Genomic DNA, 24,589 nt, shown 5'->3' with positions numbered 1-24,589 from the left:
AGTCCAAGTGGAAACATCAGCTCAATGCTAAAGTAGCATCACTACGAGATCCTGACACTGTGAGGTTTGATGCACGTGTTGTGTCAGTTCTACTCAGGCCACCGCTCACCTCACATCCCGTTCCGACTGCTGCACCTTGTGTGGACCCACGCCCGTCACCTGGCCGGCTACGAGCAGCAGGACGCCCACGAGTTTCTCATTGCTGCGCTGGACGTCCTGCACCGCCACTGCAAAGGTCCAGTAACACTCTCAAATGCCAACAATATGGTCCTGACAACATGAAGAGTGAGAGGCTTCTTTGAATCCGAGTCAAATATTTCTTATTTCCAGGTTATGCGAATGTTTGATTCTTTTAAGAACTCAAAATAACAAATAGCTCTGCACAGTCGAAGCAACAATGGAGTTTTCGGTTTCCATTTTAGCGTGCGTAACAATAGCTCCATTTTGTCAGTTGTGCTGCCCATAGTTCTGCCACCAAGTACATAAACTCTATGTGAAAAATTCAGCTGGCACACTGGACTGTAGCATTAGCTAAAAACATTCTCTGTTTTTTGCTACCAACTCTTTCACAACCTTGTTTCTCAACCTACATAGAAGTGTAGTCAGTTTGTAAACCAAATATATTTTTCAAAATGCTAAAATTTTTTGGTTTGACTATTGAAAACTGTGTTAAAAACTGCTTTTGAGACTGCTGCTTTTCTGTGACTGACGGATAAAAGCTGTGTTTCTGTGTGCACCTCTGAATGGAGAAAGCTAACGCGCCGTGACGGGTCTGTTTTTTTCTGTACAGATGACAATGGCAAGAAGGCCAACAACCCCAACCACTGTAACTGCATCATCGACCAAATCTTCACCGGAGGCCTGCAGTCTGACGTCACCTGCCAAGTGTGCCAGTAAGAGCCTTTACGTCCGGCCAGCAAAGGATTGAATAAGGCTAAAATGATGATGGTGCAATAAGAACACTACATTTATATTGTATGAGCACCAATTCAACTTCAGTTTTCATTTTGACGCAGATTCGGCTGAGAGCATTTCTATTTGATATAAATGTTGGAGCTGCCTCTTTTCAATATTTAAACGGTTCCCTTTTGAATACTGTTGTTTCTTTTTGCATTTTTAAAATAATGCAAGACAAAAAAATAAGACCCAGGAAAATGTATTTTTCTTCAGTGGATGCTTTGTTACCTAAATAACCTTTATAATCTGCCTTTGGAACTATTCAATTACCGTATTATTTTTGATTCAATCTAGTCCACGCAGTTCTCACCTATCGCAAGAAACCATCTCACAATACTGCAGTGTCTTATGTTTGCTAGCTTACTCGGCTTGTACAAAAGAATCAAGTTTGTTGTACCGCTCACGGGTCGATCAGAAAGTTGGCCTGAGGTGAACTCCAGCGCAGGCCCACAGAACCCACAGAGCTCGCAGGCTGCACCATCAATCACAGCCACATTTGCTTCACTGCAGCAACAAAAAGCCATGGACGGGCTCAAAGAGAACTCTGGTTCCACCTGCTGGATACACAAGATACATGAATTAGTTTAAAACAAGATGAAAACTGAATGATGATTTACCTGGAATGCTTATGCTAATATATGCAGGTGGCATTGACTTTGGCTGATGTATGGTATTACAGATATTACGAAGTAAAGTGAGGAAAGGGAGGGACACTCTCATCCAAAAGATCCAAGTGGAGCCAAAAATGCAACGCAAAAATGGTGAAGGAAAAAATAATGATAACTTTTATGCGTGGTGTACAGAAAATTAAGAATGTTTTCAGCATATAAATTATGCGTACAAAATGTTACTATATTTCAGGATTGGTTACCTGCATAATTATTTCATCCCTTTGAATTAGTGGTGTGTGGTCAGGGCAATCAAAGCAAGCAGTGATTGACCAATACATTCTAAAATTTCCGTGTGTCACTACTAGGGCTGCAGCTATCGATTATTTGAATAATCAATAGAGTAATATCGATTCATATCTTCGATTAATTGAGTTATTGGTAAATTTTTTGTACATTCCGTAAACCATTTAAAAGATGTTATAGTTCATAGTAATAAACAAGGAGTTTCTGCTTAAAATAACAAATTTTATTCTGTTATTATGTCCCCAAAACGGCAACATATCACTTCACCAGTACTCCAAACTGTTTGGTTAGAGTCTAATATGACTATAGTTAAACTATATATAAAGGACTAATTTGTCATCAGGCTGTTTATAAGTAGTTACAGTAGCAATGAAGCTATGAGTGATCCGTGGTGTTTTGAGCTGTAACTCTGCTGTCATTTAGCAGCATTAGCTCCGTGTGCTGTTCACTTTAGCCTCTTTGTCTTTGCCCCATCATCGCAGACTTTCTGTTTCATACTTGCGGTCCTCTGTGTTGTTTCCATGGATGCATTAGCTGTTTCAAAGCACAACAGAGGAGAGAGTAGCGCATTTTAAATGTATGAGTGTGACTGGGAAGCAGAGTTTTTTTGTGAGAAACGGCACAGAGGACCGCGAGTATGAAACAGAAAGTCTGTGATAACGGGGCAAAGACACAGGCTAAAGTGAACGGCACACAGAACTAATGCTGCAAAATGACTGTAGAGTTACAGCCGTTAATACAATACATCCATGGTTACAGCTCAAAACGCTGTGCTCTTTTACACAGCAAAAGTCTGCTTCCCAGTCACACTCGTATGTTTCAAATACGCCACTCCTCTGTTGGGCTTTAGTTGCTGCAGGTCCACGTGGAATAAGCTCTGTGAAACGAAAGTGCCACAAGTCATTCCGTGCGCTCTGCGCACCACAGATTTACATGTGTTAATTAAATATCCAAATTATAAAGCAACAGGAGCACCAAGTTTCAACAAACGGACTTAAAAACTAATTTAGAGACAAGTCTTTGTTTGTAGCTAAGGCTCTGTTCATGTTTCCAATGATTAGCTGTTAATTAGAAATACAGACTGTCATTTACAGATATAGAATGCTAATTTGTGTATTAATTTGTTTGTTGAAGTTATTTTATTAAACCCATTTTGTGTAAACCAGACATAAAGCAGTTGTTTTTATGTGGGTATTTATCTGATTATGGAGACAATCAATTTAAGGTTATGCAGGTAACTATGGTTAAGGTTAGGATTAGTCTTCAGGAAATGAATCCAAGTCAATATAATGTCCCCATAAAGCCTAGACGCCCAACATAGGTTTTTGTGTGCGTGTGCTACAGCGGCGTGTCCACCACCATAGACCCGTTCTGGGACATCAGCCTGGACCTGCCCGGCTCGTCTACGCCCTTCTGGCCCCTGAGTCCCGGAGGAGATGGAGCAGCTCTGAACGGGGAGAGCCACACCAGCGGAGCCACCACACTGACAGACTGTCTGCGCAGGTACACCAAAGAGGGTTATTTTATTAGACAAAGCATATTCTGTCGTGAGTAAATGAGAGGGAGTTAATTATCTTGAAGGAACTACATGATTATCTTGAGGGTACAACGTGATTATCACATGCATACCATTTACAAACTCATCCGTCTGTTGCTGGCCAGTTTGGGACATAAACATGGTTCCGCAGTGCGTTATTGGCAACATTTGTGCGCGGGCGCCAAGTGGGCTTCATCGGAAGAGTTCCCCCAGCACCGGCTCACCACCACACCTGATGGGCACGGGGCTCAAACTTAATGAGCTTTTCACTGCACAGTTTGACGCGCAACACATCGGCTCCCTTCTCTTTTCTTATGAAATGAGCTTAATTAAATACAATACATAACATGCAGTCTAGACTACTTTAGGCTTCTGAGCAGTTAGCCAGGTGTTGGGCATCACCGGTCTCTCAAATGCGGAAGACTTCCGCTGAATATTCTCATGACATTGTGTAACCAAATGTGTAACTTACTTTACCTCAGATTTACAGAGTTTAGTGCCTTGCTTGTAGACTCTCTTGACTTTGTCTGATTGGTTAATCCACCTGTCAATCAAGCTCATTTGAATTGAGGAAAGAGATGATTCCAGACCAAAACGTCTTTGTAAAGCATTTCCAAACCATGTGGTCTTGGTTGGTCAGGCAATCCCATCATCGGGTTATCCACATGCAGCAGTTACTATCCAACGGAAAATTCTCTATATACTTTAGTATTGTACAGAATTTCATTAGTAAGGTAATCCGACTAATCCAAGTTTGCAAATGGCAAGGTAACGTACAAGATAATATCTTCCCTCAATTTTCCCTAAAAGCTAATTTCAAATGTTTGTATGCATTTTATTTTTATTTTTTTAAGTGCAAAGCACGTCAAAGTCAATTGGTAATGAATACATTATTGATCTGAAATCTATTTTAGTGTTAACACTAAATAGCCATCCAACCATCTTCTTCCGCTTATCCGGGGCTGGGTCGCGGGGGCGAGACACTTCATCCAACTCCTCCGGGGGGATCCCGAGGCGTTCCCAGGCCAGCCGAGAGGCATAGTCCCTTCAACGTGTCCTGGGCACTAAATAGCATATTAGATTAAGTGTGTCTGTGTATGTGTTGCTGTTTGTCCTGTGTCTGGTTAAGATTAGGCAGTGTTTGGTTTTTGATTTATATTGTATAGTTAAGTTGTAGATGACAGCGGTTGGGGAAATCCCAGACTTTCACCTGGCCACAGTTTGTTTACTGTTGGGGAACTGTGGATGGTGCCGTGTCACTCGAGGGGCCTCCTTGTGGAGCCAATGGGGTAGGTTCATCTGGGTGGGGGTCAGCAGCCAAATGCCTCTCGGATATATTGTTCTCTGCAGAGGAAATTGTGTTATCTTAACGTCCACCATTCAATCTAGGATTTTGAACTGATAAAAAAAAAAACTTGATTAGAGTCAGATTTTTTTTATTGACCCAGAATGTTGTTGCTTGTGTTCAGGTTCACCCGACCAGAGCACCTCGGCAGCAGTGCAAAGATCAAATGCAGTGGTTGCCATAGTTACCAGGAGTCCACCAAGCAGCTGACCATGAAGAAGCTGCCCATCGTGGCCTGTTTTCATCTCAAAGTACACCTCCTTCACACAATCAGTCTGTAGCACTGGGATTACAGACCTGGCCTGTGCTACACAGCAGTCCCACTTTAGAGTAGGGGATATTTTAGATAAAAGATAATATGACAATAGTTAAAAATGGCTGATGTTTAAGATTTCATTGATATTACTAGATAATTTGCAATGGCTGAAGCCATGTTGTTCAAATGTCAAAAGTAATAGCACACGTAATACTGTGAAAGCGATCATAATGAGGTATAACATGTTGAAATCGGTTGAAGCGTTGAGTTGAAACTGTCTAAATGGAAAATCATGGAAAATATAATAATAATAATAATAAAACATTTGTGACATCACTCAAAATACAAGAACATATAGTGCCTGTGTGACATCACGCAGACACTCAATTAGTATGTATATAATCACTATGGATAGAGGAATAAAGTCTGGCGGTAATGCAACAATTGGATGCCAACTGCCATAAAACAACAACAACAACAACAACATAATTATAATATTATGAATAAGTTATATGTTCAAACAACTATTGTAGAATTGTAATTTGACATACTATAAGCGAAAACCAGTGATTCTCAACACTAAGCACTGGGGCACCCCATACATATTTTTTCTAAGACCCCTTTAATGTTAAATTTCACTTATAGGCTTCCCCCTTTGAGTTTTACCTTGTGTGATAAAATACACATTATAAAGTTGCACATTTTAAATACATAAAAATCTTTTGTAAGTTTTAAATCACAGAATTCAATTGAGGCAATTGCTGTTTTGTCTTATTTTTAATCTACCAGTTTAGAAGAAATGTTTGCAATGATTTGAAAATATATTGGCAATACCAAATGAAATTGAAGCTTTAAGGGGCTTCCACACCGCCGCGGCCGAAGCGTCCAGTTCAATTCAAAGTCTATAGTAAACGCGCGTCGAGCACGTAGTGCGTTATCCGCGGCGCGATTTCTTCGTTTTTGCTGCGCGATTGGTGCGTTTTCTTACGCTCTCGACGCTTTGAGCGCGCGTATGAGGCGACCGAGGCGGCCAATGCGGCTAGCGCGACGTGCTCAGATATGTCCAGGTCGCCGCAGCCGCCGCAGCAGCCAATCAGAGCTGACGCTACAGTGACGTACGTACGTACGTACGTACGTACGTACGTACGTACGTATTTCCCCTCGCATTTTCGGTATTCCCCGTGGAATTCCCCAAGAAGAGCCACTTTTTCCTTGCATGTCAACAATGGCAGACGAAAGACTGATTGTGGCCGTGTGTGGGAGAAAGGAGCTGTACGATGTATTCACGGTGGAAGACAGAGACAGAAACAAACCAAAAACGCGAAAACAACACTCTCGATATCTGCAATTTTACACAATGAAAGGCCACACCGACAACAACCCCACTGCTCATGCGACAACACCTCTACTGCGCATGTGCGCAGAGCTCGAGCGCGCCGTACGCGCGCCTGTGTATAGTGCCCGGGGCGTCGAGAGCGCGCGTCCGGTGCGTAAACCTTTCAAATGTACACGCGCTCAAATTCTGCGTCGGGCGTGATTAGGCAGCGGCGGTCTGTACTTAGCTTAAACCTAAAAGCAGTATCTGTATTGCTAAATGTGGATTAAACTGTAAAGCAGAAAGACTGGTCTGATCTGCTCCTAAAAGGATTCTGTGTCTGTCCTCCCTGGTCCTCTCGTCTCCTCTTTTCAGTCACAATAACAGTTATGGGAAGCAAGTTATGTGCCTTCTTCCGTTCAATATTTCAAGGCAAAATCATTGATGCAAGTTAATAAAAACACATGCGTTGCCGCTGATCGATTGCGATTATCCACACAGCGCATATGTAATAATTAAGACTCACTCCGATTAAGAATATAGTGGGTTGTATTTATGTTGTTCCTAGGTTGTTTTACATAAAATAAAGTGTCAAATACGTTTCTCCTCTAATATGAGCTTTTGCTCCACGTTTCCCCTCACTCATGGCTCATCACAACAAAGGCTATTGTTGTTAATTTGTCTTCAATCTAAAAATTCCACCAAACTCTGCAGTTGGAGAAAGTGCCGCAGCAAACCTGCACCCCCTTTGAGAAAACTTGCTTTGGATAACTTGCGTTTTTTTGCACAATGACGATTATCTTTGTTATCACAATGTATATATATTTTTTTTACCCCAATCAATTATTGTCTATCTTTGTTACGTGACTAGTATATTTTGATAATAGTAATTGTCGTCTGGACTAAACAGAATCTAAAACACAAAATGAAAATCTGAAATTATTTGTAAATATTCTTGATCTAGAAGTCTTCAGTCACCTTATTTGAACCTTTTTATTTGGTTGATAATTATTCAGAATGTGTCATCACACATTCCGAAACAACAATAAAGGACTGGACTGACATTATTATTGACTTTAAAAAAATTTGGAAAATTGCATTCTGCCTAAATTTGGACAAATTTAACAGACTTTGGACCAAATGGACTGTATGCTGGATTTTATAATTAGGGCTATTTACTGTATGTGTTTACATCTTTCTGCTCTTTGTCTTGTTTCTGCTCTGGTCTGTTTGTGTTTTGCTTTTATTGAATTAAAAAACTGAAAAATTGATCAAATTGATTACTATGTTACATCTGTGGAGCCAATCCCGGAAAAAGAGAATGTTCAATTATGAATATTTCTTTCAAAAACAGTGAAACTTCCATAGAGTTACATAGGGCCTTGCCCACCATTAGATATTATGACTATTATTATCAAATTCTAGAATGTGAACACATATTTTTCGTCAAGGGATTTTCTGTGACAAATTTTACAATAAGCCTCAGTGTTTTTGTATTTGTGTGTGCAGAGGTTCGAGCATTCGGCCAAACTGAGGCGGAAGATCACAACGTTCGTGTCATTCCCATTAGAGCTGGACATGACCCCCTTCATGGCCTCCAGGTGAGGGCAGCACAAAACACTTTACATGTGTTTTTTTTCTATTAGTTTGAAATAAATGTCTTGTATTTGTGTCGCAGTAAAGAAAGCAGGATGAACGGGCAGTATCAGCAGACTGTGGACCCATTCAACAATGACAACAAGTGTGTACAATTATCAAACTAATACCATTCTAAAATGAAAACGTGGAATGCACATACACATTCTGTCTTGTGCACTGAAACAACATGGCATGTTTATGTTTGACCTGAAGTGTTGGAAAAAAGGATTTTGATGTTATTTCGATTTATTTGTTATGTTTTTTTTATTCCAAATGGTGGTTTAGTAATTGGTGAAAATTGAATATTAAAAAAGAATATTAAAAAAATAATTATCATTAACTATTTGTACATACCGGGGAAACCTAATGAGATGCACTCCTTTTTCGTGTGTATCTTGTGAAGTATTAAAATACAAAGAAAACAAACACATATAGAATAACCAGATAAAATGCCATTAAAACATTCAATAAAACTATTAATAAAATTAACAAATACATAAAAAGACTTATGGAATAAGATCATACAAAGCAATGACATTATGGGCAATTTTTAACTAGTGCATATATATATCACCATAATCCAGCACTGAAAAAAATGTAGCCTGGATTAACTGTTTTCTACAATTAAGAGGAATTCACTTTTATTTCTAAAGAAGAATGACAATTATGACATCATTAGAGTCACAACCGGCACAACAAATTAGTCCCATCTTGTCCAAAGTCTGTAAAAATAAAATGAAAATAATAACATTTGGACTTAATTTGAAAATTTACCTTTTTGATTTGGGAGTGTCTGCAGAGCCGCCGCGCGCGGCCGAAACTGCCATGTTATTTTTGTGCCGGCTGCGGCTCCTGAAAATGCGCCGCTATTTGACCGCGTTTTATCGCCGTTTTAGACCGCGCCAGGTTAGGGTTAAGGTTAGGGTTAGGGTTAGCCATGAGTAGGGATGCATACCTAAACACATGAACAAGGACGACTATCAAACACAAGGCTTAACTGCAGAGTGAAATAAACTCAATTTATCTGGTTTATTCACTGTTTATTAACAGAAGTTACAACTTACAAATCACAAGCTGCTAGCTAACACACATTCATGTGTTTTACTAGAGGAACAACTTCCGAACAAGAGCAAGTTGAGTATTGGTATTGGGGCAGCTGTTTCAGCTGATACTATGTTTGTAAGTGTATTACTGGTTTGACTGGGCTGTTCCCCACACCTGAAGTTTAATGCCTTTAGATACATTTCCACTCTTTAATTTTGCAGATCCATTGGCATAAAAAACCTTCAAAAACTAGCATAACAGTCAACTAGAACCACTATAAATCAATCAACTTAGCAGTATCAAAAATAGAATATGAAAATATTTTACACTACACACAATACATCATATTAACAGCATTAAACACAAGACCATATTTAACAACTGTAGAATACAAATACAAGCTCCAATTAATGAATACAGCAATTAAACAATATTACTTTGACTTAGTATTTACTTAGATGTATAAATATGTATATTGCACATTAACCCACCTAAATAAATGCTACATCACACCACAACATAATACAGTTATTTCATTCATATTGTAGCGTCTCTAGTCTAGTGCGTGTGTGCGCGTGTGGGGCGGAGCTAAGAGCGGGCTCAGGAGACCAGGTGATTTCTGATGTTCCTGTTCCATCACCATGGTTACGGCCAACAGTAACCAACTCTGTTCAAGAAATAAAGTGACAACTTCGGTCTCTCGCGTCTTTAAACTCATTGCGCCGGCTTCAACTTCTGCCGCGGGGAAGACGCGTGCGTCGCTGATGGCTCCGGGCCATTGACAGCGATGTCAGTGTCTACGTCTTTTCTAACGTGAATTTCGCGATCTATGGAAGGTTTAAGATGGTTTAGATTCTAGAACGTAAAGGATATAGAATGTGAGTGGTAGATTTTTAATGAGTCCAGAACCGAATCACCGGAGTTTCGGTTTTTTTGGACCTGAACCGAAACGTTTTTACAAGTCCGGATCCGGTCCGTCGTAGCGTTACGCATCCCTAGCCATGAGGCTATAAGGGAAATGCCGCGGTCCCTGAAACTGTGTGGCTATTTGACCGGCTTTTGATTTTTTTTCATTTTTTTGAATTTCAGTTATTTGTGTACAGCCCTTGATTTGTCGGTGCAGTTTGAGTCATCCATTTTTTGTAATGGCCTTTTTTGCAGCGTATTCTCCAAGGGTATCATTACTATCATCATGGCTGGGGGTTTTGAGGCCCAAATACATAGTTCTGAAATCAAGTGGGAACGGTGGGGTCAGAGACAGTCTGTGTAGGACAGTGTAGGATTGTCCCATAAAATGTTGTAGTGGTGGGCCTCCTGGAACCCAGTTTCTCCAGCATTTGGAAATTCCTAGTGAATAGTGAGCAGTTTGACATGGTGTTATGAAGAAACCCCTTTTTCAACAAATGTCCCTCGTTATTTGTAAATACCTATAAAAGTCATGTTTCTTCAAGTCAGAGGATTCTTTCAACATATTAAAGCTTTTCATGTGACTGTCTTTATTTCACTTTAGAAATCCTTTATACCCTTTGTTATCCAGATGTTAAATCTCAGATCTGTGCTGTTAACATCCTTGTTTAGGTTGTATGTCTTGATTAGTTCTTTCCAGACTGTAAGCACGAATTCTTAACTTCCTCCAAATGACTTAACCGTTTGTCATCTGCCAGGAAAGCCTTTACAGCAACCCCTGGCACATTATTCTCAATATTTTCCATTAAGCTTCATATTCTGGGTCACACCAGGACAGCAATGCTCTGATTTGATCTTAAAAAAGTGATTTTTCAGACAAGGTAAACCACAACCCCCTTTTTCTTTTGATACTGGCAAAGTTTTGATGAAAAGTTTTCTGCCTCACCTTACAAATCTTGATTGTTTTATTCCACTCATCAAACAGCCACTTGGTGATGGAAATGGGCAGAATCTAGAACAGAGAGATCCCGGCAAAAGGTTAATTTTAATAGTTGAAATCCTTGACTTAAAGTATAGGATAAGAGTACATTTTTCAAGATTTTTTAAATAGTACTAAAAAGAGAAGTATAATTTTTCTCCAAAAAAGCATATGAAGGTTCTGGAATGGCCTAGCCAGTCTCCAGCCCTAAATCCAAAAGCAAATCTTTGGAGGGAGCTGAAACTCTGGTGCTCGGCAAGCCCTGGAACCTGACTTAGAGAAGATCTTTGTGGTGGAGTGGGCCAAAATACCTGCTGCAATGTGTGCAAGCCTGGTTAAGGACTACAGGAAACGTTTGACTTCTGTAATTCGAATCAAAGGCTTCTGTACCAAATATTTTTTAGACTATGTCTCTCACGGTGGAAATGCACCTATGATGAACATTTCAAACCCTTCCATAATTTCTAAGTGGGAGAACTTGCAAAATTGCAGGGTGTAAAAATACTTATTGTTTTCACTGTATCTGCCTCTGTGATTTGTACCTGTCTTTATTGAAAATAAAGAAATAATCTATTCTGGAGTAGATTGTATGTGGATTCGAAAAGTGGGGGTGGGTGGCTTCATTAATTTACGGAAGTTCTTATTTATCCAGTGCCCTTCAAGTTTGCCACATCAAATGTAGGCTGAATGTAAAAATTCCTATCATTGCCACAGATTAGAGTTCCCTCAGAGCGTTTTACCATCAGGAACGCAGTGTATGGGACACTGCATTCTAAATTCATGTAGATAATATATTTCTCTAATTTTGCCATAAAGTCAATATAAATGTCAGTCATCATAATTTTCAAGCTATCAACCTTTAGAGCTTGAATTGAACAAACCTCCCAATCATAGCAGTAATTTATTTAAAAATAAAAAACTTAAAATGCACTGCTCCAAATTATCATGCACAACAGAGTTTCAAACCATGTTATTGTTATAAAGAACTGAAAATGGTCATGAAACATATCATATTCATATTTACTGAAATCAAAAGCTATTTCAATCAAAACGTCTTAACAGGTCAAGTTACATTTTAACATAGGACAATTTCTTTCACAGAAGCTTCACAATTCTTGCATCAATTGAACCTGTTAGTTTGTGGAGAGTTTCTGCTTGAATTTATTTGCAGTATTTGGATGTGTACCCAGCCTTGTCCACCACTGCATCCATCTGGACTATCCAGAGTTGCACGGCATTCATCAGTGATCAAGACTGTATGAAAGGTTGTCTTCATGTATTTCTGGGCCCACTGGAGCCATTTCTGCTTGAGCATTGGTTAAGGGTAGCTGAAAAGATGATTTATGCAGAACTAGAAACTTCTGGTGGATCCTACACCTTGATGTTTGTGGGACTCCAGAGGCACCAGCAGCTTCCTATACCCGTTTGCTGCTTTGTAATGGCATTTTAGGAGTTGCTCTCTTAATGTAAAGCTTTGTAATGGCATTTTAGGAGTTGCTCTCTTAATCCGATATACTGTATGGCAGAAACCTTCCTCATTGTGCCTTTATCTGCACGAATCCCTGTGAATGGTGAATCAGGGTCAATCTCTTAATAGTACAATAATCACGCTTAAGTTTTAGTGAAATATCTAAGGTTTTCATACCTTTCAGTCCAAGGTATTCAACCATTTCTTTCTTTTTTAGATTTTGTTTCCCTTAGGCTTTATTAGACAGGAGAGGATAGTGTGAAATGGGGGATGAGAGGGAAGGGAGGACATGCAGTAAATTGTCAAGAGTTGTCAGGATTCGAACTCACATCACATCGGCCGGCTGCACTTGGACCCTGGCATAAGTGTGCTGTGCCTTAACCACTTGACCTATTTCACGCTTTTCGACACTAGAGATCCTTTTTCCCACATTGCTTGAAAATGGTGGTCTGCTTAATAATGTGTTATGTCCTTCTTAAGTAGTTTTTCCTTTAATTTGACCTACCTGGCAAACTAATTGGCACAGGTGTATGAGATTGATTTCACTGACCCAAAGAACCCTGAGACACAATACCCTCAATGAGTTTCACTGGAAAACAAACAAAAATGACCTTTATAATACTTAAACATGCTTTACATAATCATTTGGAACACAGTGTAATATTAGTATAGAACAGGGGTGGGCAATTATTTTCCTCCGAGGGCCATATTCGAATCCAGGCAAGTAGCGGAGGGCCGGCCTGCGATCATTGGTGTGAAAAAAATATTTGATATTTAATGTGAATTAAATATCAAATAAAATATCACTTTTCTGTCAAATATAGGCTATTGAATCTATCATTTAATTCATTTCACGTAATATTTATTAAGAATACAAGCGCAGACAGGTGCCTGAGGGCAAAAAATAAAAAAGAAAAAAACATTTTTAATATTACTTGGACAAGCTTGGCGGGCCGGATTGAAAGGCTCTGCGGGCCGGATGTGGCCCGCGGGCCGTAGTTTGCCCACCCCTGGTATAGAAGGTGATATCACTCCTTGGTGGAGCATACACATTCAACAGGGTAACAACCCTTCCATTAATAGTTCCCATAATCAGTATATATCTGCCATCTTTGTCTTTGTTCAAAGAATATTCGGTTCGAAATCAATATTGCAACTCCTCCTCTGTATGATGAATAGTAAGATTTTTCATACCAAATTGTTGTTACTTTTTGATGTTCTGTTGCTGAAATGTGTTTCTTATAAATATGTCATTTTTTTCTTTTCTCATTTTTGTTAGTATTTCTGATAATTTTATTGGCCTCAGTATGTCATTAATGTTAAAGAATGCTACTCGTAACACTTCCAATGCCATTGAACATTTATTATATTGATTTTGCCATCTTTAATTTTCTAATGTTATTAAACTCTCAAGTCGAACACAACATGAACACATGAACTACAGAAACTAATACATCTCGCCATAATCATCATTCTCTTCAAATCAACAGACTTCAAAAGTCACCAGAAGAATCATTGAGGAACGAAACCCATGCCTCGATTTTTTTTTTCCTCTTGTATTCCTCACAGATGTGGCAAACTGGTGTTGTGGCGCTGGGCCTTTTAGCCATGTTAGCCTAGTTGGCTTGTGAGGCAGTCTGTTTTCCACTGGACTGTGGACTGTCAGCTTTGATTGTTTAGTTTGCGTAGCGCGAGACGCACACCAACATCACAATCTAGCTGGATAAATTTGACTCACAGCCCTTTTGTGTTTCTAAATTGATCATCTGCGAACTCTGCTGCTTTAAGCACCGTGCTAGGTATTTGTTTGGTCACATAAGTTGTAACACGTTGCAGAATACACTCTTTGTATTGTTTAAGTACCAAGAACAATTCTTCAAGTACCAACAACACATTGAGTGCAGAACACCACCAATTAAAATGGTAACATAAATCCCGCACAAACTGCACATTTGTTTGGTGTTCGCTTTTCTCCCAGTTTCTGATGTTCTGGCGATAGGCCTCAAGGAAAACCTCATAGGATTTCAAGCTAATTAGAATAATCAAAAAATTCCGTGGCACTTCATGCAGAATAAACCTCCTGAGCACGGCCAGTTTACACAAACTCAGGTCAACAGGTGCCATTAATACGGGTAACAAGTGCAGCTAAAACTTCCTCTTGAAGAGGAAGTTACATGTCTGTGAGAGCCAGAAATCTTGCTCTTTTTTTTAGGTGACCAAATTGACCAATTATTAATGTTATACCGCTTGTTCCCGTTAGGGGTGAAACATGCTGATCTCCTGGGAACGAGGTGACTATCCCAGTGATTTTGGATATACCTCGGGGTACACCCTGGACAGGGGCCAGTTTGTCCCAGGGTTAACACAGAGACATAGAGTTGCCAATTTTGCCTAACAGATGTATGTCTTTGGACGGTGGGAGGAAGCTGGAGAACCCGGAGAGAACCCACAGTAACATGGGAAGGACATGTAGACTCCACCCAGAGAGATCATGAGATGTTGGTCTGGCCCAGAAATTGAACCCATGATCTCCTTCTTGGGAGGCGAGAGCGCTAACCGCTCAGCCACCATGCCCCCCCTGTTGAAAATCATGTGATTTCCTGGATTCTTTCTCCCCATTCTGTCTCTCATAGTTGAAGTGTACCTATGATGAAAATTACAGGCCTCTCATATTTTTAAGTGGGAGAACTTGCACTAAATATATATGCTAGCAGTGCATTAGTCTGAAGTCAGACTTAACAATTGAACGCATCATTATCAGACTCGGGGTCTTGTTCACGAGTGAGGGAAGGATGGAGCGTGAGATCGACAGGCGGATCGGTGCAGCGGCTGCAGTGATGCAGTCGCTGCATCGGACTGTTGTGGTGAAGAGGGAGCTGAGCCGAAAGGCAAAGCTCTCAATTTACCGTCCGGTCTACGTTCCTACCCTCACCTATGGTCATGAGCTTAGGGTAATGACCGAAAGGACAAGATCGCGGATACAAGCGGTTGAAATGAGTTTCCTCCGCCGGGTGGCTGGGCGCTCCCTTAGAGATGGGGTGAGGAGCTCGGCCACATGGGGGGAGCTCGGAGTAGAGCTGCTGAGGTGGCTCGGGCATCTGTTCCGGATGCCTCCTGGGCGCCTCCCTGGGCAGGTGTTTCAGGCATGTCCCACCAGGAAGAGGCCCCAGGGAAGACCCAGGAAACGCTGGAGAGACTATGTCTCTCGGCTGGCCTGGGAACGCCTCGGGATCCCCCCGGAGGAGTTGGAGGAAGTGTTTGGGGAGAAGGAAGTCTGGGAGTCCCTGGTTAGACTGCTGCCCCCGCGACCCGGCCCCGGATAAAGCGGAAGAAAATGGATGAATGGATGGATGATCAGATGTCATAAAAGAAACAAAATGGGGTCAGAAATAATCCCAAAGGACCACCAGTGTAATTGTTTGCTCTCAAAATAAACTTTTGATTTTGACAAATCTCACTTGGTAATTCACTAAATTGTGTTGTTTCAGCAGGGTTAGGAAATTAATTATTTTTATTTTTTAAATGAATTTTATGTATTTTAAACATGAGTTATTAGACAATCCACCAGTGTTAACTCTAATTTAAGGGGGAATACAATATTGAGTAAATTGTATTTCATTTTATCTACAGATGTATTACATACTTGCCACAAATTATTTGAGAAGCTCAGGTACAATTTTGAGGAAGGAAAATTACATATTTTTCATCCTTTCTATAATAGAAAACAGCAAATTGATGTTTATACACTATAAATTCAAAATGATTGCTTTTTTTTTAATTTTTTTTATTCAACCTTCATTCCGGACTATTGATTGCAATAATCAAGTAATTTAGCATCTAGTCTTTCCTTAAGTCAGAGAAAAACAATTGATATTAAATTATTATCAGATTTCGAAGTTGACAAGTTAACAATAACTATAATATGTTGTTGTCATTGATTAGGTACAGCCTGTTTGCAGTAGTAAACCACCAGGGGACACTAGAGAGCGGTCACTACACCACCTTCATCAGACAGCACAAGGACCAGTGGTTCAAATGTGACGACGCCATCATCACTAAGGCCAGCATCAAGGATGTGCTGGACAGTGAGGGGTGAGCACCACTTCAGAGAGAGTGCACTCCACATTCACTGATTTCTGGATGAGATGATTGAAACGTCATATAAACTGGTACATTTCATAGTTCAATTGTGCAGATTTTGACGAGGACAATTATTCTTAAAAAGGACTAACTAATGTGGCAAAGACAAAAATGAAAAAGAAAATGTTAAAGTATAGTCATTTTAAAATGCATTGTACATTCTCTTCCTAATACAACAGTTACTCTAAAAATCTAAAGTACAAATATACTATAAACTACAGTTCCAAGAATCCCGAAAGAGGCAGTGCTTGCCTCTTGATTCCCTTTGCATACGCAAATGGATTATGATTAGAGTACTCTTGCAAAACATCTGTCTAATTATTAGATTGTCTGTCTGATTATTTGTCCCTATGCAACACATAAAAACAATGACTGGTTACGCGTAACCTAGATATTCAAGAATTGTATTGTTTGTGGAATGAATATTTTGAACTATATTTTCTCTAGTTTTCTGTTTTTTCACTGGCCATGTTAATGTACCATGTGTATTTGTGGCTGGGCCTCTGACATTCTCTGACATTCTCTGTTTTCAGGTATCTGCTGTTTTACCACAAACAGTTCCTGGAGTACGAGTAACAGCCCGAGTGAGCCTGACAAGAGCATATTGTGCATATGATGCAAAGAAAGCTGGCTGTACAAGAACAGAAGGAGACATGTCCTGACTGTGTGTCTGGCACTACAGCGCAGACACATCTGCAACATTCAACTGTGAATCTGATCTTGTCCTGGAGGACTTGTGTGACCCTATCAGAGCTGCTGTGCTTTCACCTGTCCACTGCTCTGCACCTGTCATCAAGCACACTCCAACTTAACATGTTTGCGCAACGCACCATGACCAAATATGTGAAAGTCAAATAATGTTATTCTGATCTGAATGCAAAGCGCTATATCCCTCCTTCATGGACAATGTGCCAGCGTTTCATTACTGATGTGTGGAGTCATAAATGTAGATAATTCAATGTCCCTCATTCAGTCCTGAAGGATTAATGATAGCAGTAAATCTATTTTTATACATACTGTACCTACTAGTTTTTCCATTCTCATCAACCTAGTGTTGGTTGTTTGTGCTGTCATTATTTTTCTACACAAAAGCAAAAAAGATAATACAGATAATGTGTTAAAGGCTTCAGCTGCAGCTTGTTGCTGTTCTTTTGTCCACCACGTTTGTGATCTCCACGTTTCAGAGCTGTGTACATGGTCTCCATGTTTCAGAGCTGTGTACATGGTCACCATGTTTCAGAGATGTGTATATGGTCTCCATGTTTCAGAGATGTTTACATGCTCTTCATGTTTCAGTGATGTGTACATGGTGGTGGTCTCCATGTTTCAGAGATGTTGGCTAACTCTTTCAAGTAAACTAAAGGGTGTTGTCAGTGAGTGTAAGCTGCTCCTGCCGCATGTTGCTCTATCTACTGTGTGTGTGCCGAGTACAAATGTGTGTGTCGTGAGTATGCACGTGAGTGTGCACGTGCGTATGTCCTATGTGGTGTACTGAATCAGTACTTGCATTAAGCATGCCGTTTGAGCTGGTATCACAGTTTGATGGACTGTTCACATGTGTGCAATATGTACATTTGTATGTTAGAGACTATGGCGAAACCTCAAAGTTCTGTTTTATCTGGTCATTCCTCACATGTAACTGCTGCAAGAACTGGATAGTGTGAATAACACTCAAATAAAACATGTGAAGTTTCTGCTTTCCTTTTAATGTTTACGTTTCATCTTTTTAATTCCACCTGACCTGCTTCTCCTCAGGCTGCTTTTATCTCCAAAAAATGTTTATTACAGTACAAATGATCCATTAATGATCAAGTAGTTGTCTTGTTTTCCTAATATATATGGATTCATTTATTTTTTATTTTTTTGTTTTATACAGGGAAAACCCAATGAGAAAAGTTATCTTTTTCATTGGTACCTTGTTCAAACTCAATACAGAATAAACAACATAAAAACACAAATAAAACATGCAATAAAAGTAACCAATACATAAACACACTTTTACACATACACTATGAGATAAAATTATATAAAACATGTGCTTTAAAATCATTGAAAGGCATATAATGATTTAATTTTAAAAGACTGTTTTATCCACAGAAAGAGAGCAGAATGTCTGAAAGCCTTTTTTCCTGCCTCTTTATTAACACGATGGGTCTGTAAGACAAAAATGTCCTGAAACCTCAAGTGTTGACAACTTGACCTGAGGTGTAACAAATATGATAATCAGGCTAAATGCCAACTAGAACCTTATAAACAAAAGGAAGTGCTGTTCTCTTCTTCCATCCAATGATTGAGAAATGTAGCCAGTATTTGACCTCCATCATGATGTATTGGATATAATTTCAGATTACACAGGTCCCTCATTGGCAGCATTTGACTCAGAACTATAGATCGCCCGGTGAGTCCAACCAGCTTCTCCATACTGGACTCTCTGTTGCTCCACCTCTTGGTTTGACCAAGACTCTCTGATTGGATTGTCTGAAGCAAGGCTGCTCGGATCAGGAAAACAGTGCACACACACGCAGTTCTCAGTGGGAGTGGAGCTGTCACCAGGGCCACATCCAAACTGCACTTCTGAAAAACAACAGAGGGCGGCAGTGTTGACCTGTTCAACACTATGTAAACGCGGACATTTTGTGGTTAATTCTGTAATAGAATAACTCACTACAGAATATTTATTTGTACTTTAGTAATGCTTACATTTACATAATTATGAGGCATATATTATTAATCCTATTCAAAATTATCCACTAATCAGTGAAGAAACCTCAAAAAAGGCCCGTCTTAAGGCGTTAGTAGGCCCTGGGGCTGAGAGATCATGGAGGCCTCCCTCACACTATTATTATGAGAATGAAATGTAGTAGTATTTTAATCTATTATTTGTTTGTTCATGTATTTCTTGTTCATCAAAAATAAGTTGATTGATTATTGTTTAGGCTTTTGAAATACTGAATATTCTGAATTAGTACTGACCACAGACCTCTTTTATTGCATTCAAAGGCGCAGTGAATCACACTGTGTGTGCATAGGAAGTGCCTACCTCGTGCTGTGTTCCTCTCTATACTCTCTGAGGCTCTGACCTGGCAGAGTATAAACAACTTGACGTATGGAGTTTGCAAATGGACTTGCACATATTTGTAGACACTGACAGTGGTTATAAATCTACCTGTACAGTCCTTTATTTGTATTGGGGTCTGACAACTCACTGTTTCGTTTACTTCTGTATCCAGGACTCCATGTGCTCATTGTGTCAGATAGCAGCTCATCCACTTACAGCTTCTATTGGCCCTATCGATCCCCCCGAATAGCACTTCTGATTAGCTGCTGGGGCCCGCTGCTGTGAGCCAATCAGGTGTCAGTGTTGACACAGGAGGGGAGGGGTAATGAGGATCAGCGCCAACAGCAGCACGTGCTACCGCTGCGTGTAGCGGCGACCGAGAGTCAGTTGCTCAGCAACAAGCCCTTGGGCTCTAGCCCGTTGGATAAAACGGCCCAGTGCTTATTATATTACAAAAAAGACAGTTTTGAGGAATGCCAACCTTCTAGCGGAAGACCAAGATCCTTGTTCAAAATGCCTTGAGAACATTTCAGGCCAGTTTTGGCTGATCCGGACCTTGCCTCCCTCAGAAAGACCCTAAATGCCAGACTCAGGCTAGAGAAGACGAGCACTACAGAGAGAGCCCAGAGAGAGTAGACCAGGATGCTTGAGTCCAGGCTGCGTGCCGAGGGGCCAGCAGGGGGCAGTGTCTGCACAGGTGTAGTTACTCTTCCAGTGGCAGCAACCGCAGGAGTTGTTTCTATGGAAGGATCAACATAATATGAATCATTTGTAGAAAAACATTGAATGTTTGTTATTTGTTTTGTATTAGTTAAATTAAAATGGTTGATGTTTGGTGAAAGAAAGGGTGGCTATGGCTTCATTGTTTCCAGTCATTTGTAAAGATGTTAAGTTGGAAAAGAAAGCTAACAATTTGCACATTCATTCAACAGAAAACCATATACCCCTAAACTAGACCACATTTGACTTGCCGTTACTATATTTATTGTTGCAACCTACAGCTGAGCTAATGCGATGTCTACTCATGGGCGTCAGAATGATAGAAATTAAGATTGTTGCCACAGCAATTGGTAATATATCTTTTTAATGGGGAAAAGGTCCTCAAAATATACACTTACTTGAGTAAAAAGGACCATTCCTCTTCCCTCTGTTACTAAATCTACAAGTGACAAAAGCTTGTTGTTGAGAAGTATTACATTATTTTAACTTTTTGTTTTTGTACTGCTTCTACACTATTTTGCTGTAATAGTTTTTAACAATGGCTGACCCAAGGGAGGAGAGAAATGTGGATAGAACCCTTAGCGTTATTGTACATTTAAGGTGAATTCACATGTCACTAAATTGGTCCTGGTTTTAGCCCAGTTTAAATCTTGTGTATACTTGGTTTGGTCCCATTTTAGCCCTGTTTTAGCCCTGCATTGTCCCTATTTAGTTTTTGGTTTAGTCCTAGTTTAGGCCCAATTATAATGTGGTGTTTGTGCAAGTGTGAATGCACCCTTAGTTGCATTCATCAAGCAATCACTCAATCAATCAAATTAGCCCAACTTGATTTCAGACTCAAGGGGGAGCATATCAATTAATTATAAAAATAAAGCAATCAAATAATGTTGTCATAATGATTTCTGAACACGACTGGACATTTTGCTAGGCAGTAAGAGATCACATAGTATACTATATGAATATTGCAACTGTACAGTAGAATTGTACTCACTGAGACATTGTCGAGGGCATGCAGTGTTTTGACCTCGACAAACTTCAGCACAGTGTGCACATTTCTGCAAAAGCCCATCGTAGAAGTGCTCGCTTTGTTCATGACATTGGGATATCACTGAAAAGACAAATTATACATAAAAGTGAACTATGTAACTTTTCTTTTGAGGTATCCACCATCTACTTGTCTCTACATTGTCCGCACATTGTGCATCTTAAAGTTTTATTGCCTTTAAAGTGTCCGGCAAATAGACTTCATGCAGAATCTTTTTACAAACCCGCACGGCTTCTGTTCCCACACCCGGAGTGCTCTGAGGTCAGAGTAAAAGGGCATTGATTGTAAGATCGATTGTTTTCTTTTTTCTCCAAAAAGAATAAACACAGAACACAACACGACCAGAGAGTAAATTTAAAATAAAAGTACAAAGAGACTTAATTAAATAAACACAAAAAGAAACACAATTTAATTTAAATTAAAATAAGAGACTTAATTAAATAAACATAAAAAGAAACACAATTTAATTTAAAATAAAATAAAAGTCCCACTATCAAATTTGTCCATTTCCAAATTAAGTGAATGTCCTTTTTTCATTTGTCTAATGTCTGCTACTATGTCAGTCATGTCCTTGATCATCAGGGTTTTTTTTATGTCCAATTACCGTGTTCTAAAATTGAGTGGGATGGCAATGTCAATTGTTTTTTGCATTGCCTTGTTAATTTTTGTCCAATACTTATTTTGAGCACCGGACAATCCCAAAACGTGCGGTAGTGGTTTGCCTCCTGGCTGCCACAGACTCTCCAGCATATAGCTTTTTCTTGTGAATAATGGGTACTTTGACACGGTGTTATGAAAAAAAACATGACATATAGTTAGGTCCGAGCCCCACAAGCTGGCGAGAGGCCTATTAGTCCCGTAAGGCCGTGCAAAGCACGGCTGCGAAAGTGCGCACATAGTGCGCACGAAATCGAGCGCAAAGCGCTCGTCCACTTCCAAACACTCAGTAACGCACTCCTCCACTCATGCACGCCCCGTGCATACTAATTAGTAGTAGGAAAATGGAACATTACCGTTGTAAACGGGCGAAGCCCGTGCAAAAGTGCGCACTAAACGAGCACTTTACCCATATAAAGCACTCATTTGCCCTAAGTAGCTCACGAATACGTCCCCCATATCTTGCATGTTCTGTGCATTTAAGCATGTAATGCAAAAATTTAACATTATTACTGTATAGAGGGCCAAAAACACAAAGTGGGCGGAGCCCACTTAAAATTAACGAAAGTACCCGTCAGTGACCAGGGACCCACACCGAAAATGTATAATTTATGATATTTGAAAAATGGGAAACATTGTTTTCGCATCGGAATATTCTTCTTCTTTCTTCTTTCTTCTTCCCGGGACCAACCCCCCTATTTTTCACCCAGTGAACATTGACGAAAAGTCATAAAAATTTGCACACCTCTAAAAATCATGCCTCTCTACATTCTGGCTATTTCCCTTTTCTAAAATTAAAAAAATTGGCACGTCAGCGCCCCCAAATGTACCAAAAATGCATTGAGAGATGGGAAATGACCCAAAAAAAATCTGATCGTAGAATCATGAAATTTGGCGCAGAGGTAGATGGTGACAAGAGAAGTAAAAAATAATACTATGGCAACGCCCAACCAAATGTCGGCCATATTGCTTCAAAAATGGCTAAGCAGGACTTTTTCCAAACGTCGTACTTTTACGAACTCCTCCCAGGGCGTTGGCTCTAAAAAGCTGAAATTTGGTGAAAATGCTACTGAGGAGTGGGACATCAAAAGTTATTCAAATTACATTGATACCTGTCACGGTCTCTGTAGTTAGAATTTCAGAAATTTCCCAAATTTAACATTTCTGCCGTTAGCGCAGATAAAGTCCGAATTGTGTCAAATTAGAATCAGTTGTTAAACTCTGCCCTAAATGGGGAAATCGCCAGAACATGTTTACACTTTAGACTTTCATGAACTCCTCCCAGGGCGTTAGCCCTATTAACCTGAAATTTGGTGAGACTCATCTTCAGGGGTGGACCATCAAAAGTTATCCATATTTTTATTCAAAGCCGCACATTTTGCCAAGAATTAAAAATAAAATTGCTTTTTGATGGTAAAACAAAGGGGAGAAGATGTGACAGCGTCACAGATTCAACAGTAGGCGTAATAAAAGGACAATTGGGGCACGTTAGCGTGGCGGCGGCGGCAGCGTGGCAGCGGCGTGGCGAGGGCCGATCATTGCCGCTTGCAGCTATATTTCTATATTTTTAAGCACTTTCTAAGTGGGTTTCTTGCCGAACCCACACTGGAGTCTGTGTACACCAAGGGAAACTGTGTACAATTTGGGCTCTACAAATTTACTTGCCTCATCTTGCAACAAACTTATCTCAAATGCAAAAAAAATATTTGTGGATACGAAAAATGATTTAATGGTTAGATAGATGTTTGTTTCTGAACATGAGTATCTCATGGTTGTTTTGTTTTAGTGAAAATAGAACACCCTGTTTTAGGAGTACGGGTAAATTAGATGAAATCCTTACCGCAGAACTTGTTGCATCTGCCAATGCTAGGATGCCGTTTGCAGGTAAGGTGACAGGGCTGGCACAATTGAACCAGAGACTCCCAGTATTGGGTGCGAGAACAGCCCTTAGCCATGAACCCTGTTGAAACCTACAAATGCACAAACAAAACAGTAAAATTATACTGCATTCAATTTATGGAACACCTTTTTAGCTATACTCAAAGCACTTTATATTGCATTATTCCTTTGAGTCCAACTTGGTGATGATTCAACACCAAACCTGCCATAGGGCTCACTGGCAGAAATGTGGCCAAACCCTTCCAACTACTAAATAAACACTAACATCATAACATTACCTATATTTTCAGGCATTTATTCCACTATCTAACGATATACCTGCTGCCTGTGGTATACCTTGTATTGATGTGCAGACACAGGACTTAACGCTCTGTTGATCGTTGAGTCAGTGAACCATGATAGACGACACAAGTTCCTCCGCCCACCAATGCTTTCTCAGCTCTTACAATAAACCAAGGCTAAATAAGGATTCCAATTTAAACCACAATTACAAAGCAACTATTAATCATTGTAATCATTGTAATCATTGTTTTGCAGTAATTTTAATGTGTATGAGTCATTGCTTTAAAGGTATGTGAATCTGGCTAACATCAACACCACAATGCAACAAAAAGTCATATTTCCTCAAATTATACCTATTTGCTGTTATATACAGGGATAAAATTTGAGGCCCAAGACTGAAGATTGTGCCCAAAAAACAACAACAACATT

The 24,589-nt window shown here is 39.9% G+C and overlaps 2 protein-coding genes across 2 annotated transcripts in view; one reads left to right on the top strand and one right to left on the bottom strand.

Annotated features, from left to right (window-relative positions):
- usp22 (ubiquitin specific peptidase 22) overlaps positions 1 to 18,193 on the top strand; it is a 35,865-nt gene extending 17,672 nt beyond the window's left edge. Inside the window, exons 6-13 of the mRNA XM_072456335.1 lie at positions 88 to 235; positions 791 to 893; positions 3,216 to 3,374; positions 4,878 to 5,004; positions 7,834 to 7,925; positions 8,003 to 8,065; positions 16,302 to 16,451; positions 17,033 to 18,193. Of these exons, the coding sequence (XP_072312436.1) occupies positions 88 to 235; positions 791 to 893; positions 3,216 to 3,374; positions 4,878 to 5,004; positions 7,834 to 7,925; positions 8,003 to 8,065; positions 16,302 to 16,451; positions 17,033 to 17,075 (885 nt within the window). The 3' untranslated portion in view covers positions 17,076 to 18,193. The remainder of the gene's footprint in view (positions 1 to 87; positions 236 to 790; positions 894 to 3,215; positions 3,375 to 4,877; positions 5,005 to 7,833; positions 7,926 to 8,002; positions 8,066 to 16,301; positions 16,452 to 17,032) is intronic.
- A 615-nt stretch (positions 18,194 to 18,808) lies between these two features.
- LOC140369436 (uncharacterized) lies at positions 18,809 to 23,964 on the bottom strand. The gene is made up of 4 exons (XM_072456784.1): positions 23,820 to 23,964; positions 21,269 to 21,360; positions 20,039 to 20,408; positions 18,809 to 19,073 (listed from the first exon to the last, which is right to left on the bottom strand). The coding sequence occupies exons 1-4, from the start codon at positions 23,932 to 23,934 to the stop codon at positions 18,847 to 18,849; spliced, it is 804 nt and encodes a 267-aa protein (XP_072312885.1). The 5' UTR covers positions 23,935 to 23,964; the 3' UTR covers positions 18,809 to 18,846.
- Between the last annotated feature and the right edge of the window lie 625 nt (positions 23,965 to 24,589).

Source organism: Eucyclogobius newberryi, unplaced genomic scaffold (assembly GCF_026437365.1).
Source record: "Eucyclogobius newberryi isolate DKJ021-1_F unplaced genomic scaffold, fEucNew1.0.hap1 SCAF_20, whole genome shotgun sequence".
Lineage (NCBI taxonomy): Eukaryota > Metazoa > Chordata > Actinopteri > Gobiiformes > Gobiidae > Eucyclogobius > Eucyclogobius newberryi.
This window is presented reverse-complemented; position numbering and strand designations above follow the sequence as displayed.